The sequence below is a fragment of the Triticum aestivum genome, chromosome 2B (genome assembly GCF_018294505.1).
Source record: "Triticum aestivum cultivar Chinese Spring chromosome 2B, IWGSC CS RefSeq v2.1, whole genome shotgun sequence".
In the NCBI taxonomy this organism is placed as follows: domain Eukaryota; kingdom Viridiplantae; phylum Streptophyta; class Magnoliopsida; order Poales; family Poaceae; genus Triticum; species Triticum aestivum.
In genome coordinates, this window is record NC_057798.1 from 96,437,357 (window position 1) to 96,454,022 (window position 16,666).

General features: G+C 45.8%; 1 protein-coding gene across 1 annotated transcript; it reads left to right on the forward strand.

The window, feature by feature from the left end:
• Positions 1 to 10,648: 10,648 nt before the first annotated feature.
• On the forward strand, positions 10,649 to 15,852 carry LOC123043673 (probable inactive receptor kinase At5g58300). The gene is made up of 3 exons (XM_044466192.1): positions 10,649 to 10,931; positions 13,272 to 14,628; positions 15,031 to 15,852. Exons 2-3 carry the CDS (start codon positions 13,344 to 13,346, stop codon positions 15,660 to 15,662), a joined length of 1,917 nt encoding a protein of 638 aa, XP_044322127.1. The 5' UTR covers positions 10,649 to 10,931; positions 13,272 to 13,343; the 3' UTR covers positions 15,663 to 15,852.
• The last annotated feature ends 814 nt before the right edge of the window (positions 15,853 to 16,666 follow it).

The following is a 16,666-nucleotide window of genomic DNA, read 5'->3' on the forward strand; positions in this document are numbered from 1 at the left end:
ATGAATTTATTTCTAAAATCCACGAACTTTCTTAAAATCCATGAACATTTCCATATCCATTATTATCTTCTACAATTTTATGAACTTTATTTTTCAAAATCCATGAACTTTAAAAAAACACAATAGCTATATGTAAGTTGCCTGAATTTACAATTTGGGTCAGTTGATTTTTGGAAGGAGAAGCAAGCTCGTTGGACGGAAGGAAGGAGCACTCGTCGCCCATCTATCTTAGGGCGGTAGCCTCGCGTTCTATCTTAGGGTGGCAGGCTTGACGGCGATCTATCTTAGGGGTGTGGGGGTGGTGTAGGCTCACCAAAAAACATATGCTCGCCACTAGGGTTAGAGGAAAGGCCAGGGGTGGCCGTAGCACAGTGTTTGGCCGTGGTTGGGGGAGGCTGCGTGGCTGGCAGGGGACCATCGCTGGCCGCGGACCCCGGCGGTAGCTTGTTTGGCTGGTGGTATCTGGCGGCTTGAGGTATACGATGAATACGAAAATACTTGAGGTAGAAGAAGGCGTCAAGCCCGTTGGATGTGAATCAAACGACCGGAAATGATCGACTGAACCAAAATGCTATTTTAGCCGACTAGTTTCTAGCTAGTCCCTTTCAAATTCTTAATTTTTCTAAATTTTGAATTCATTTATATACTCAAACTTTTTTGAAATTTATGATCTTTTTTCAAACCTATGTTTTTCTTTATAAATTTGAAGATTGAAAAATCAACAGACAACGGATCACCGATCAACCGGTCCACCTAGCAACCCATTGAAGTTCCACCTGTCAACCAGACGTAGTTGGGCAGGCCCAACACGCGCACTCGGGCGCCAGTTGGGATTCGCTCAAAAGAGGAAGGACATGGGAGAAGCAGGATCAATCCAGATCGCCGGCACTGCTAGCCATTCCGCCCAGGTCCCATTCATGGTAAGTAGTAGGGGCGCGTCCTACTTGAGGCGATCCGAGCCAGTTTCTTCTTCTTTTTTGTTTTTGTTTTTCTGTTTTCTTTTTTTCTTCTCCGTTTTTTCTCTTTTTTTTCCTTTCATTTTGCATTTTTTTTTCATTTTGTTTTTTCTTTTGTTTTTTGGTTTTCTTTGTTCTTTTGGTTATTATTCTATATTTTTTGTATATGTCAACAATATTTTTCTAATACACATCGAACATCTTTTCAATACAAAATAAACATTTTGTAATACATGGTCAAGATTTTTTCTATACATATTTTTAATATTTTTCAAATTCTTGATTAACATTTTTTCTATACATATGATTAACATTTTTTAATATTTAGTCTCTGGCCACGGGCGCCGGCGGTAGGCGTTTTGGCTGGTGGTATTTGTCGGCTGGAGGTATACGATGAATATGAAAGTGCTTGAGGTAGAAGAAGGCGTCAAGCCCGTTGGATGTGTATCAGACGACCGAAAATGATCGACTAGACCAAAATGCTATTTTAGTCGACTTGTTTCTAGCTAGTCTCTTTCAAATTTGCTTTTTTTTTTCTAAATTTTGAATTTATTTATATACTCAAACTTTTTTGAAATTTATGATTTTTTTCAAACCCATGATTTTTTATAAATTTGAAGATTGAAAAATCAACAGTCAACTGATCACCGATCAACCGGTCCACCTAGCAACCCATCGAAGGTCCACCTGTCAACCAGACATAGCTGGGTAGGCCCAGCACGCGCGCTCTGGCGCCAGTTGGCCTCACTAGCGCAAGGCGTGGATTAGGAGCTCTCACTCCCCGCTTTTGTCCTCTGTAACCGGAAAAGCGAAGCTAGTTCGGCCAGCTCAACCGATGTAGCGGCAGCAACCCGAGTATGTCGGAGTGAGCGCTATGTCTCACATTAAGCAAGACGGTAGCAGCTCTCGCTAAAGGTTTTCCCTCCCCTGCCTCGTATTTGGCTGGTCCATTCACGCGTGCATAACAAGTAAAAAAGGAGAGGAAAGAGGATTCACTCAAAAAAGGGGGAGGAAAGGGGAGAAACAGGGATCAATCCCTGGTCTCGAGGGAGATCGCGGGCGCTGCTAGCGATTCCGCCCAGGTCCCATTCATGGTCAGTAGTAGGGGGCGCGTCCTACTTGAGAAGTTCCGAGCCAGTTTCTTCTTCTTCTTCTTCTTTTGTTTTCTTTTGTTTCTTTTCTGTTTTTCTTCTTCGTTTTTTCTCTTTTTTTCTTTCATTTTGCATTTTGTCTTTTTATTTTGTTTCTTTTTGTTGCTTTTTTCGGTTTTCTTTGTTCTTTTGGTTATTATTCTACATCTTTTGTATATGTCAACAACATTTTTCCAATACATGTCTAACATCTTTTCAGTACAAATTAAACATTTTTTAATACATGGTCAAGATTTTTTCTATACACATTTTTAACATTTTCCAAATGCTTGAATAACATTTTTAAATATAAAATTAATTATTTAATACTTAGTCCATATTTTTATGCATTTTTAATATTTTTTCAGGGTGTGTCTAGGGCACATCTAGATGTGCCTTAGTTATTGCACATCTAAGTGACTCAATCACACCACAAAGAAAAAGAAAACGTCTGCGTGAATCTTCAAGTAAAATCAATGGTATATAACTTAGGTGTGCAATAATTGGGGCACATCTGAATATGCTTTAGCAAAACTGTATTTTTGAAATGACCGATTAACAATTTTGAACTAAAAAGATTAAGAACTTTTGAACACATGGTCAGCATTTTTCTCTATACACATTTGACATTTGCCGAATGCCAAATGTTTGATTAACATTTTTCAAATACTTGTTCAACATTTTTTTTCTCAAAATTCTTGATACACATTTTTATATACATGATATGAAAATTCCATCATTTTTTAATACATGATCAATAATTCTCCTATACACATTCAATATTTTTCCGAATGCTTGATTAACATTTTTTCAAATACCTACATTTTTCAAATGTGTTTTGTAGTTTGTTTTAAAGTATGAACAAAAGTGCAAAAATAAAGCAAAAAATAAAATAGAAATAAAAAACAGAAAAAGGTGGTTGTGGCCTGCTCGAAGGCAAGACATAGGGTCGTCCGTATGTCGGTGAGACTCAAAAAAAAAGGAAAAGAAAACGCGAGTAGTACGTCAGTAACCCTGCAGCACGCGGGGAATAAGATTCCCGGGCGACGGCACGCGACCCGCGCGGCGTGCTAACGAGCGTCGGTGCGCGTGGATCGGAAGGTCAAAGCTTCTTCGGTGACGCGCTTGGGGCATCAGAATTTCTTCACGTATGTGTGGTCGGCCTGAAACCTCTCCCCTCTTCCTGTTTTCCCCCTGTAAAAATCAGCACGCCACAACACTCGGTCAATCCTATTCCATACGGCATCCTCTAGCTTCAGATTTACCCTGGAAAAAAAAACGTCGAACCTGAGATTCAACTCGTGTATGCATCATCTCAATGAGGAAACTCGAATCGAGCACTAATAATAATCGCATTAACGAGTAGTAGTACGAGTGCCGCTACTGTGCTGAAGTCTGTCTGCACACTCCAGCGACGAGGCAACTAGCAGAGGGCGGCGGCATTAAAACGGTGTCGCCGGCCCGGCCCAAGGTCCACCCGCTGCTGGCACTGGCACCGGCACCGTAGTGTACTCCAGTACAGCCTACAGTGTGCCCACTGCCCAACGAATGCAGTGCAGAACGCACAGCCTACGCAACCGCGGGCGGTCAACTCCCTCAACTGCCTATACTGTACTCAGCTCGATCCCCGGAGACTGATAACCCTTTCCAGCTCACGAGGCCCGGCACCGTCACGCGCGCGCCGAAGCCAATCTGTTTCTTCTTCCAGAAGCAAAGGACAACGGCGAGTCCAGGCTAACCAAACGACGATTAATATAGCTAACCTGTGGTATCAGACTGTACAAGATGACAAGCAGCATGCGTACGTACGTACACATGCGGCGGCACTTGCAGATTATATTCTGTTTTCTAGAGACGAGTGGCTGTCAAGGCGGCCGTCAGGTCGCTCGGCCATGCGGTTCCTTGCAAGCATGCCTTTGGCCGCATTGCCGTCAGCCGAGCACGACAGGCCAAGCCTCGCTGCTAATCAACGGGGACTACATGGTATGATCCTGCGTCGTGTTACTGTTGACCGCAATTCCAGGTCCCAGTGTGCCGGAATTTGACAGGGGAACCTGTTAACCGATGAGGACTATACGTATGATCCTGTGTCGTGTTACTGCTGACCACATTTGCAAAGCTTTGTGTGTTCTTGGGACAAGTAAAAATAGAGAGTGGTCGACGATGATCTTGTGATCCGAACCTGATACAGTAGCTGATATACTACCCCAATCACTGGTCCAGGAGGATAAAAAAAACTAGGAAGGCAACCGTAGACACAAAGCGAACGATCTGAGTATTATACGATTTGCCTCTTGATTGGACGCCTGGCTGCAGAAGATTCCGCACTGTGCAAGCGACGCCGACGCCGGGTGCCCCGGTGCATGTGCAAGTCTGAATTTCCTCATCGAACGTATCACCTCTCCGTTTCGAGCGTAGTATCAACGGACTGGAGTGTTGCGTTTAATCGCTGGTTCCAACTTGCAGCAATTAACAGCTCTTATTAATTACTCACTGCTGCCAAGATGTGCTCCCACAGATTACAGCTCTCCGGCACTAAACTAGTCGAAAAACGCTCAGCTTCTAGGTGAAGAAGCAGACGGTAACACACGGGGACAAGTCGATTCAGGAGGGGGGATGCATGATGACACTGAATTTTGTTTCATCTGTCACAGGGATGAGTCAATGACGGCGACATGAAATTCAAAAACCGACGTCTCCCGTCAGACACCGAATGGACGCGGCTTAATTTCGTCAACTTCTTGTTATCTTGAGACGTAGGGCAGGGCAGCCGAACAAAAAAGCGACAGCGACGAGCGGGGGAAGGATCGGGCCTTTAAGCAATTTCACTTTCAGAGCTTTTCTTTCTTAGGGGGATTTCACTTTCAGAGGCTGGAGTCGTCGCAGCCACACTCGTCATTTAGCACTGGCCAGACACGTTGACCTCACGCAGTTAACCACTTCACCGGATGCCACCAAAGGCACGTGAAGATCTCGTACACGTGTGAGGTGTGCCGCTGTCAAAATTGGCGGCCAGCGCTGCGAGTGAAAGGCATGTGAATCGAATGATATACAGATATTAAGGAGTCCAGAGTGGTAAAACTTGCCGGTAGGTCAATCGAGGAAGAAGACAAACATGGCTAAGAAGAAAATTTTGCTACGCACGAGATCTTCTCTACTGAGGCATAGATATTTCAGTGGCAATTGGCTCATGGAATTCACACCGTCTCGTTCGTTCTGTCAAAGTCCATGTTCTAACCAACGTAATTAAAAGACTGATCTGATAAAAGAGATTATACAAACATTTATACGTCAACACTCGTTCTGCATGTGAACCAACCTGTAGTTATATAGTTAGAGGGACAGTGATATCTCAGCCCGTCAGGGTTCAATTCCTGGTGCTCGCATTATTCCTGAATTTATTATAAAATTTCCGATGATACGTTTTCAGTGGGAGGAGACGTTTACATCGATGACGAGGCGCCTATGAAATTCGTAAATCTCAAGATGATATGTCGGATCAGTCTCTTGAATGTATGCGCGTATGTATGAGCGCTTGCGTCTGTGCTGCGTTAAAATAGACACTCGTTCTGTACAAAATCTCCGTGAAATGATGTCCAGAGTCCAGAGGAACGCGGTTGGAATATTTGAAAGACTTCTGCTCGTTGACATCAGCATTTGATCTCTAATTTGCCACTACTATGTTTTTCTCTTCCTTTTCTTGCTACCACGACACGTACCGAACGCAGCCGACCGCTTCGCACCGAGCAATCGCCATACCACAGTCCACACGATGTAGTTTTCGCCGGACCCAAACGAGACCGGTGTGCCGAGCCTGACCTACCACTGTGTACGTGCATCGCCTCTCTATTATTGTCGGGCCGACGGTCGATCGATGCGGACGGCTCGGTCGAGTACGATCATCCCCATGCTTCATTTCGAAGGCACGTCATTTCCTCTCCACCTCGCAACGACTTGTTGGGTATATAAATGGCAATCAGCCTGCCTAGCTTTGCCATTGCTGCATGGACCGGCTCGTTACTGCGATCCCGGTGGTTGTACGAGTTGCACAACATGCGCTGCAATTAAGCCGAGTCGTTGCCCGTGCGCCGTGCGAATTAAGAGGGTGTCTGATTTCCATTTTTCCTCAAAGAGGAGGGCAACACCCTGCATCACCGATGCACACCGACATAGTATTACTCGCCGACGTAAGACATTTTTATGCCCTATGCAAAACTGAAAAACATCGATACAGAGGGAGTGTATAACTATATCAACCGGTGCATAATGTCGATGTTGAATGAAAAAAAAAAAACATGGCATCCAATTTTATTTTCCGAGAGTACGTCAAATGCGTACTTAGCTTTATAGAAGGTAGAAATTATGTACAAGACGTGTGGGCAACTACTCACAATACGCTTAGGCAACTACTCACAAAACCGTTGGACTCCACCTGCTCCCGCCTCATCCCAAAGGTGGAGTCCCTGAAAAATGGAATCTACGGTGCCCCATTCGTTAAGCACGAAATTTCTACCAAACACTCTTTCGTTTTGCTGCTTCCAAAGGCACCAACATATGAGCAAGGTGAAGGAGTCGAAACCCTTCCTTGTGCCTTACGAACTTGCTTCCATGCCGAAGCCCACCACTCCTTAACCCTTACCTGGATCGGAGGCAAAAGAGCCAGATTGATCCTAGCCCTTGAGAAACACCGGAACCAAACTTACCTTACGAACACACATTGTAGAAGTAAACGAAATATGGTTTGTGATAGAATCTTCATAAATATACGACAAACCCTATGGCTGATGACCGAAGTAAACGAAAAAAATATGTTACTTCTAGACATAGCCTTCAATAGGAGATATTTGTACATGTGAGTTGAACCAAAGGTCAAACATGAGATTGTCGTCTTCAAAGCCAAGTTTCGAGCCAACACTTTGAACAAGGGTACAATGCTCGGACAACGTCAAATGTCTGGTCTGGCCGAAAAGGGATGATTGTGTGTTTTCACTTGGAGTACATGCATGCTTGTCCTCAAATCTGTGACTGTTAACAACTCTCTATCAGCTCACGGTGTCTCGCTAGTCGGATCTCGACGATGAGAAAGCCCGAAGCCCACCCATACCAGTGGAGAGACGTCAAACACATGTTTAGACTACGTCGTCCTGCATTTAGGTCATGTCAGACTTCCTTTGATCCCCTCAACGAGAGAGAGAGAGAGAGAGAGAGAGAGAGAGAGAGAGAGAGAGAGAGAGAGAGAGAGAGAGAGAGAGAGAGAGAGAGAGAGAGAGAGAGAGAGAGAGCTGGACGTCACATGGTCTTCAGATCCGGCCGATGTTGCAACCTCCCCGTGGATCGCCACCGTTGCAGCTACCTCGCGGATCAACCCACCACTTCCTTGAGGCCACCACCCCGGTGTCCTCCACCATGGCCCTCATCAACAGGATAAGGCCCTAGGCAGGGCCATGCCGTCAGATCCTGTATGCGCCCTCACATAAGCATTGTCTCCATGACCTCCTAACCCATGAAGAGCTTGCCGATAGGCAATAACATATCAATTGCTACCCTGATATGCTACAACTTAGTTTCAAAAGATATGATAGTGTGCCTACAATATCTAGGAGGTATGGTGCAACCATAAAATGTTACTTGAAATCCCGAGAGAAAATCTTAGTCATCATGTAGTTTCCATCTTCACTTGTCAATTATGTTTATCTCTCTCATCTCAGGCGTCCAATTTCAATGCGGACAGGCGAGGAAGACCATGGATCTCACTATGTCCTCGTAGCATAGGGAAAGGGAATAGCTTTGTTGGTTGGTGTGAACATATATACACACCTTAAAAATACATAGATGTTGCTTGGGTTGACAATAAATATTTGGCAAACCAACATGAAGGCGGGTCTAAAATATTGGGTTGATTACCATTTTTTTGCCAATCATCATAAAAGTTGTCAACTTTTGATTTTGGACAAATATTGGTTTGGGATGAAATTGGGTTGTCTACCATTTTATGCTAATCACATAAACCAAGCGGACCCATATCCACATTGTCATTATATACTAATGAGCTTCTAAGTTGTGATAGAATAACTAAAATGATGCGACAAAATCAAAATTCTTTCTAATACATTAGCACATCATACATCTAATATGATATTGAATTTCCACACCCAATGAGAATATGTACATCTGTTTTTTCATCGCTTGAGCCAATTTTTTGAATAACATTCAGACAAGGCCGACTCTATGTTTCGGAGGGCCCTTGGGTGAACTCGATGACATGGGCATCTAATACTATATGTATATGTTTGTGTTTGCAAAATATTAAAAGTAAATTTGTATTTGTCTAACTTCATTTGCAAAACAGTAAAAGTAAATTTCAATCATACATTCTCAGTTTGAACCTAATAATAATTGTTGGGAAATGTCATACTATGATTGTAAGACTAAAAAGATAGCAAAATGAAAGTGACATGATTACCTCAAATAAGAACCAAATTCTAGTAACTCTTGCTTGGGATTAGTTTCTTGGCCTTCTTCTTCATTGACATCGGCATTGCTTGAAGATGAAAAACACTTTTTAAGGAACTCTTCTGTGTTTCAATTGAGAGATTGCTTTCCTTCCTTTTTCACCTTTCTACGATTAAGAGATGACATAAAGTCTAATGGATAAACTATCTTACTTTAAGAGATTGTTTTTATTTCCTTGATTCTCTCTCTCCTATACGTCGGTAATTATTTCACCCGAGTAAGTGTTACCTCATCAATGTCACAATACTTTTATTTGAAAGATAGCCAACACATGCCCCTTCCCTTTTTTTCTCGCTTGCTCTTTTCTCCTCTATTGGGAATCATGGTCGTTGAAGGCTTGGCTCGGGCCCCTACCTCTCTGATGGCATTGTCAACCAAACCAATACTAGGAGAAGAGCTCAATCAGCGTGTCTGCATGCTAGGACTAGATGGACTAAGGTTGTGTGAGGCGTTAGGGTATATGCTGCATGACAAGCATGAGCTTCACTCCAGTGATCACGACATCGTAGAGCAGCTTGGGCTCCTCTTATGACCGGTTTCCATGGTGGTCAGCGACTATTGGAGGCGGATCCGACAGGTGATCACTAAAAGCTTGCTAAGTCAGTTGATTTGGCCGAGATGGCTACTTTCCCCCTCTTTTTATGTCATTGATGGTGTCGGCTGAAGAAAGGGAAGGGGAAATGTTCCCAGCCTTCCTGGATCTGGTGTTCTTTGGGGGTGAAGAAGCTGGTATGGAGGTGCATCGCTCGTCTTATATCGTTGCATTCACATACTTCACAAAAGCTGAAGCTCAACAAAGTAGTTATCTCCGTCGAGCTCTATTCAACCTCCGCGGAGAGGCCATGTATTCGATGGTTGAATATGATGGCATGATCAACTATGATGAAGTCGTTGTCTACAACATGACCTAATTGTTTTTCTTGTTTAATATTTATGGGTGTTATTCATAAGACGGGAGGAGTTGGATGTAATTTCTCATTTTGTTATGTTTTTTTTGCCTTGCTGCAACACTTGTGTATATTTTTTTGGGGGAATTTTTTTGATCTATTCAACAAACATCATGAAAGCACAGAGAACAACATAAGTAGTAAAAGGTACACCCATGTCTGTAGACCACCCAGTGACTACTACAATCACTAGAATGAGCTGAAGGTGGATCGTCGTCATCGCCCCTCCCTCACTGGAGTCGGGCAAACCTTGTTATAGTAGACAATCAAGAAATCATCGTGCTAAGGCCCCAAAAGACCACCGCACTAGAGCAACGACCGTCACCGATCAAGAAAAACATAGATCGAAAGGATTCAAACCGTAGACACACGAACACAGAAGAACGAAGACACGATCAACTGAAGACAAACACCAACTGAATGCCACGAGATCCGCCTGAGCCACACCTCCACACACCCTCAGATGACACGAGACACACAACCAGGACGAGGGCTAGGTGGGGTGGACTTTACTCCATCTCCATGCAGCCGCTGCCGCCTCACCGCCCCGGATAGGGCATTAACCTTAAATAGACTAAAAAATAACCTAAAAACAAAGAAGGAGCCCTCCGTCGCAAGGGTCGGGATCCATCATGCATCTATGGCCCTAAGGCCACAGGAAACAGGGCAACCAGTGGCGGTGCCAGTGGGGGTGTGAAAACCCTGGACGCGGGAGTCGCTCGTGGTCATGGGGAAGGAGAAAATCTGTGGGAAACACTTTTGTCTGTTTAATACTAGCTTTCAGAGTTAACTGGCTTTCAAGTCCCTCCATGTTGCTATTTTTTTTTACTAAAGTTGCACACGTAGTAGTTTTTTTTTCTTTTTTGCAGGACATTCAAGTCAAATTTCTGCATTTTTTCGCGCACTTTCGTGCTAGTGTAATGAAATTCTTTTCTACCACAATCTCTCGAGTGACACAGTGCTGTGTTTCGACCGTTTGCCTGCGAGTGGCACAGTGACCACCCTACCACCACTTTGACTGTGCCGCTTCACCGCCTTCACTACATTACCGCATCCACAGTTCATTAATACCGCCGAAAAAGCAGGGGAAAACGGACGGCGCAGTGTACCAGTGACTGAGCAAGACGGACTACAGTGGTGGAGTGGATCCCACGCCCTCCTTCCGTTTCATTCCCCCCCTTAACTGCACCCCGCTCTCTCCCTCCTCCCCTCCCCTCCGGAGTCGCCGCCGTCTCGCTCTGCCCCTCCCCCTCTCCCGGGAAGTCCTTCCTCTCGTGCCCGGCGTCTCCAGAGTCCGGGGACGAGACGGCGTGAGTGGCAGCGAGAAGGCCGGCTCCTACCGCGCATTCCACCGGGGGCTCCGCCGGCCGGTGAGCGCCGTCGAGGTACGTGCTCTGCTCCGCATTCCCGGCCGTTCGAATCGTCGGTTCCGCCTCCTTATCGTTGGGTGGGGTGCTGTTCTTGGGTGGTTCTTCTTCTCCTTCTTCTCCTAGGTTGCGCGCGCGGTGGGCTGCCGCCCTTTCGCCCCCCGTCTGTAGGTCGTCTGCATCTTTTCTGAAAATTACAGCGCTTGATGCGTCGAGCTGTTCGTCGTTGTAGGGGAAAAGGGGCTCTGTTCGTCTCTGTCGCGGAGTGTTCCCGTCCAAGCCCACTGGCGTTTACTTGGTTTTGTTTCTGTTCATTTGTTTATTTCTTGTTAGAAAACGGCCGTTTTGGATCATGCCCTTAAATTGCGAGCTACAGCTGCAGTACAGTGGGATTGATTAATACTACTAGAAGCATATATCGCCTCCATTTTTTTAGCAAAAATATTAATAGTGGAAGAGAACCAACATCATCTTTATCTTTTTTCATTTCCTTTCAGTGAGGCACTACTAGCTTCAGAAGGAAAAAAAAATGTTTGGTACTTTGTTCTTCACTTGAAGTTTACAAATTTCCTCACTGTCCACTTTTAGTTCAGTCCCTCCCTACTAGGAATTCTTGTGGTCTTCACCTGTGTTCAGATGTACAACAGTGGTGCTGTACTTACCATTCATCACTAGATAGTAGATGCGTTTGTTCATTTACATTGCACGCTTGCCATTCAGGTGGACTAGGAATCGTGCAGATGGGGGTTCTAGAGTGATTTTAATTGTGTTTGGTACCAAGAAAACAAATAAATTCTAGTTCTACATAAATCCCAGTCCTCTCTTTGCTTCAGTTTTGTTTCTTGTACTGGCCAAAGATTGGATCTCTGTCAAGCTCCCAGTTCTTGTTCCTGCCGTATGGTGGATCCAGCAGCAGGCAGCAGTATCCCCCCACATGCCATTAATTCCCTGTAGCATGTTACTTGCTCTAGCTTAGAATCGACTCAACCAGCAAAGGTTTCACATGAGCTGTAGTATGTGTGTAGTTCAAGGGTTGGAAGCTGGTAAGTACCTGGAGATGTGTGAACTATGGGGTGCTGAGCCAGCTTGGACTTGGACTCTGGAGCGCTGGGCATTATTCATTGGCCGGCCCTGATTAAGAAATTGCTTCTCCTCAGGCCCTCTTTAAGTGGGGATGAAGCAAATTGTGCACTGCTCTAGGCCTTGTAGACAGTAAACAATGTGGGTGAGCCTGCAAGCACATTGCCATGTGCAGCAGCCAGCTTCCCACACCTCCTTCTCCATTAGGCTGCATAACCTTCAGACATGGTTCCTTGTGATTGCCGACCTTTGTTTGTTTAGTGGCTTCTCTGATGAAGCAGCTTTGTCGAGTGATCACTGGCTTAGATGTCTGCAGTTAGCGCGGCCAGATACCTTTCGTGCGACGCTAAAGCTGCGACATCTTGTTCCTAAGCGTGCTCAAAGTTTCTACCACATGTAGGGTATCTTCATCACATAGTTGCCTCAGTTCCTGTCGGTACTATTTGCATTGCATTTTGTCAGAGACTCGGAGTTCTGTGCCTGAGCTTCAGTAGTTTGTCAACTAAGCTTAGTGGTGGCAATACCGAAATGCATGATGCGATGTGCTCATCTTTGTGGGTTCAGCTTTGTTCCTGTTATTCTCTTTTTCCCTGCTTTTGCTGATGCTTTTGGCTTTTCATACGCTGACCGTATCGTGCCGCTTTTCTTTTTCTGCTTCTTTCCCTTGAATTGCTTTCTGCCTGCAATTTTCAGGCCATGTTTTCCTGTCTTTACACTTTAAAGGGCGCCAAGGTGGAGTTTCTGTCCCTTGACTTGTTTTCATGCTCGACTGCGTGTGTGTTCCTACATTGTCACTAGAAAAACCAGGCCTCCTGTGAATAGGTAGTCCAGTAAAGTGTCTGGCTGCTGGTCCATACTGACCGATCTCACAGGATAACCGCCTGCGATTTACACAGGAAACTTTAAGTTGCACTAGTTTGGAATGATGAAATATTGAAATCTGTAACAATGATGGAAATTTATCTTTTTAAAGTGCCCTGACTTATCTCAGTTACTTTGTATTCTGACTTGCTTAAAAAGGGTGCGTTCCTGTTGAGTGAGTCACTTCCTGGAAAAGAAAACTGATTGCGCTGACTTGGTTACAGTCATGCGTGATTCACATGATGGCATGCATCAGTGTGCCCTTTGGGGCACCTGGCAGACATATGTGCAGTGATTGCCAATTTGTGTTTGTTCTCTTATGATGAAATACTGTTCTTGTTTTGCAGCTACATTTTTAAGCTTAGTGTCAGTATGCTGTTTTTTTTTCCTCACTAAATGTCCACTTTTGTTTACCAGGTTTGGTTACTTGTCTGCTGTAAACAAATGAAGGTGCTGCTGATTTAGTTCGCCCATTCGACGACTCATCAGATGGATCATCTCACTCTTATGAGAAGCCCTTTCCGTCTTCTGCTCTCACTGCATTTGTTACTATCCTTATTCAACCCCCTGGCAGAAGCAGACTTGGCGTCTGAGAGCCAAGCCCTTCTTGACTTCGCCTCTGCAGTCTACCGCGGCAACAAGCTTAACTGGGGTCAAGGTACACCATCGTGTTCATGGCATGGTGTCAAATGCTCAGGAGACCAGTCACACATATCTGAGCTGAGGTTGCCAGGTGCTGGGCTCATCGGAACAATCCCTCCAAAAACTATTGGCAAGCTCGATTCTCTCCAAGTTCTGAGCCTGCGGTCTAATCTTTTATCTGGAAGCCTTCCATCTGATGTGGCCTCACTTCCTTCTTTGCGTTCGATATACCTTCAGCACAATAAACTTTCAGGAGGTCTGCCTTCCTTTTTCAGTCCTAACCTTAGTGTAGTGGAGCTCTCCTACAATTCCTTCACTGGAGAGATTCCTACAAGCTTAGAAAACCTTACTCAGTTATATCTCCTGAATTTACAAGAAAATTCTCTTTCCGGACTCATTCCTGACCTGAAGCTTCCAAGCCTGAGACTGTTAAACCTGAGCAACAATGAGTTGAAAGGCTCAATTCCTCGCTCGCTCCAAACATTCCCAGATAGTTCATTCTTGGGGAACCCTGAATTATGCGGGCCGCCACTAGATAATTGCTCATTTCCAACACCAACACCCTCCCCAGAATTGCCTTCAACACCGTCATCTCCATCGCCTGTGCATCATGACAGGAAACTGAGCATAGGGTTCATAATCGCGGTTGCTGTCGGGGGATTTGCAGTACTGATGCTAATTGTGGTTGTGTTGTGTGTGTGCCTTTCAAAGAGGAAGGGCAAGAAAGAGGCCGGTGTCGACTACAAGGGAACTGGTGTCAGGAGTGATAAGCCGAAGCAGGAATTCAGTAGCGGTGTCCAGACTGCTGAGAAGAACAAGTTGGTTTTCTTGGACGGTTGCACCTACAACTTTGACTTGGAGGATCTACTAAGAGCTTCTGCAGAAGTCCTTGGCAAGGGGAGCTATGGGACTGCCTACAAGGCTATACTCGAGGACGGCACTGTTGTGGTTGTCAAGAGACTAAAGGATGTCGTGGCAGGGAAGAGGGAGTTTGAGCAGCAGATGGAGCTTGTTGGGAGGTTGGGTAAACATTCAAACCTAGTCCCGCTTCGTGCTTACTACTATTCCAAGGATGAGAAGCTTGTCGTCTACGATTACATTGCCACCGGCAGCTTTTCTGGCATGTTGCACGGTATGTGTTTTCACTCCTACATATTTATTTATGATGTTAAGTTGTTAACTGTGCAATGGCTGACAAGAGAACATAACAAAGGGGCCAACATTGCTTGCTCAAGTAGTCAAGTGTCAAACTAATTGTTACTGTACCTTTGAAAGTACAGAACTTGCTATATCCATGCCATGCTTAAAAAGTTAGCATCTAAGATTATGACATTTACAAGATATCAGTAACCTTTATTTTGCTATAGGTCTGAACATAAAACTTGGACATATTTCTGCACATTTCCTACCTGAAGCTGCAATGATTGTTCTTTTCTATAGCTTAAAATTTTCATGCAAAGAAACATAACTTGTGTTAGACAAAAAATTAAACTGTTGAACTGATAGTATCTCTTACTGAATTACTGATCAACAGGTATCAGAGGTGTTGCTGAGAAGACGCCATTAGACTGGAATACCAGGGTGAAGATCATACTAGGAACAGCATATGGCATCGCACACATCCATTCAGAAGGCGGCGCAAAGCTCACCCACGGCAACATCAAGTCGACCAACGTCCTCGTCGGTCAGGATCAAAATGCGTACGTCTCAGACTACGGCCTCAGCTCTCTGATGAACGCGCCTGTCAGCGCGTCCCGCGTCGTGGTCGGCTACCGTGCCCCGGAGACCATCGAGAACCGGAAGAGCATGCAGAAGTCGGACGTGTACTGCTTCGGCGTCCTCTTCATGGAGATGCTGACGGGGAAGGCGCCGCTCCAGTCGCAAGGGAACGACGACGTGGTGGACCTCCCGAGGTGGGTGCACTCGGTGGTCCGGGAGGAGTGGACGGCGGAGGTGTTCGACATCGAGCTGATGAAGCACCAGAACATTGAGGAGGAGCTGGTCCAGATGCTCCAGGTGGCGATGGCGTGCACGGCGGGGCCGCCGGAGCGGCGCCCGGCGATGGAGGAGGTGATCAGGATGATCGAGGGGCTCCGGCACTCCGCCTCGGAGAGCCGCGCCTCCTCCGACGAGAGGTTCAGGGAGTCCAACCCCCCGTCGGTCTAGGCCGTTGTTCCCTTGCCGGCTTCCTGTCAGGAGATCATTGGATTCATTTAGCTAATTTGTAATTTGAGGATGCATGCCAGCATGGCTGACATCAGGTGCCACCTCACTGGATTGAACAATTTGCATCGAGACTGTATCTTGGCAATTGTAGAGATTTTCATTGGGGGATTGAATTGTTGTGTTTGTTTCATTGCTGTGCTGAATCTTCTTGTTGGGCAAGTGCGGCATGGCTGGCTTTCCCTTTCAGGCCAGCAAACAAACACCTGGTCGGCACCACCCCACGCCGGCGCAAGAACCGGCACTAGTTGCTTCCACATACCATGGCAGGTCGCGGCGGTAGGATCGGCAGTGGTCGCGCCGGTGTCTGATTGTATGCACACTCGAAGTCCGGCCGGGGAGCGGAGAGGGCGCCAGGAGCGGACGGCGTAGGGTTCTCATGGGTATATTCGATTTTCTTCAGGGTCTTTGTGAGAAATGGTTTCGGTAGCAAACCGCAAGGCACGGCTGGTGGAGCGTTCGATGGGATTTTTGTTCCCAGCGGTGGAAACCATGCATCATATTCTCCTGCGATGCCGTTTGGCTGGGGCAGTTTGGGCTAAGCTGGGACTTCACCAGACAGCAGTATCTTTGGCCGCAGCTCAGGAACTGCTATGCTCTGAACAAGCAAGAACCACGCATGGAAGACTATGGCACGTGCTGTTTGCTGCCTGCTCTGTAGCCTTGTGGACTGCCAGAAACGCACGGATCTTTGACAGGAACTCCTGGGGTGCTGGCCGTGCCTTCAAGGAAATTGCTGACCTTCTCAACCTATGGAGCATGCGAGCTCGTCTCCAGCCGGATAGAGAACTGCTACTGCACTGGGCTAGTCTGTTCTCCGCTACTTAAGCTGTACCCCCTCCCCCCCATGTTCTCTGTTTTCTGCTCTCTGATGGTTTGGTGATGGCCAGCTGCACATGTTGTGCAGCGCTTAACATCACCTTCATGTAAATGACTTCGGTTGCATA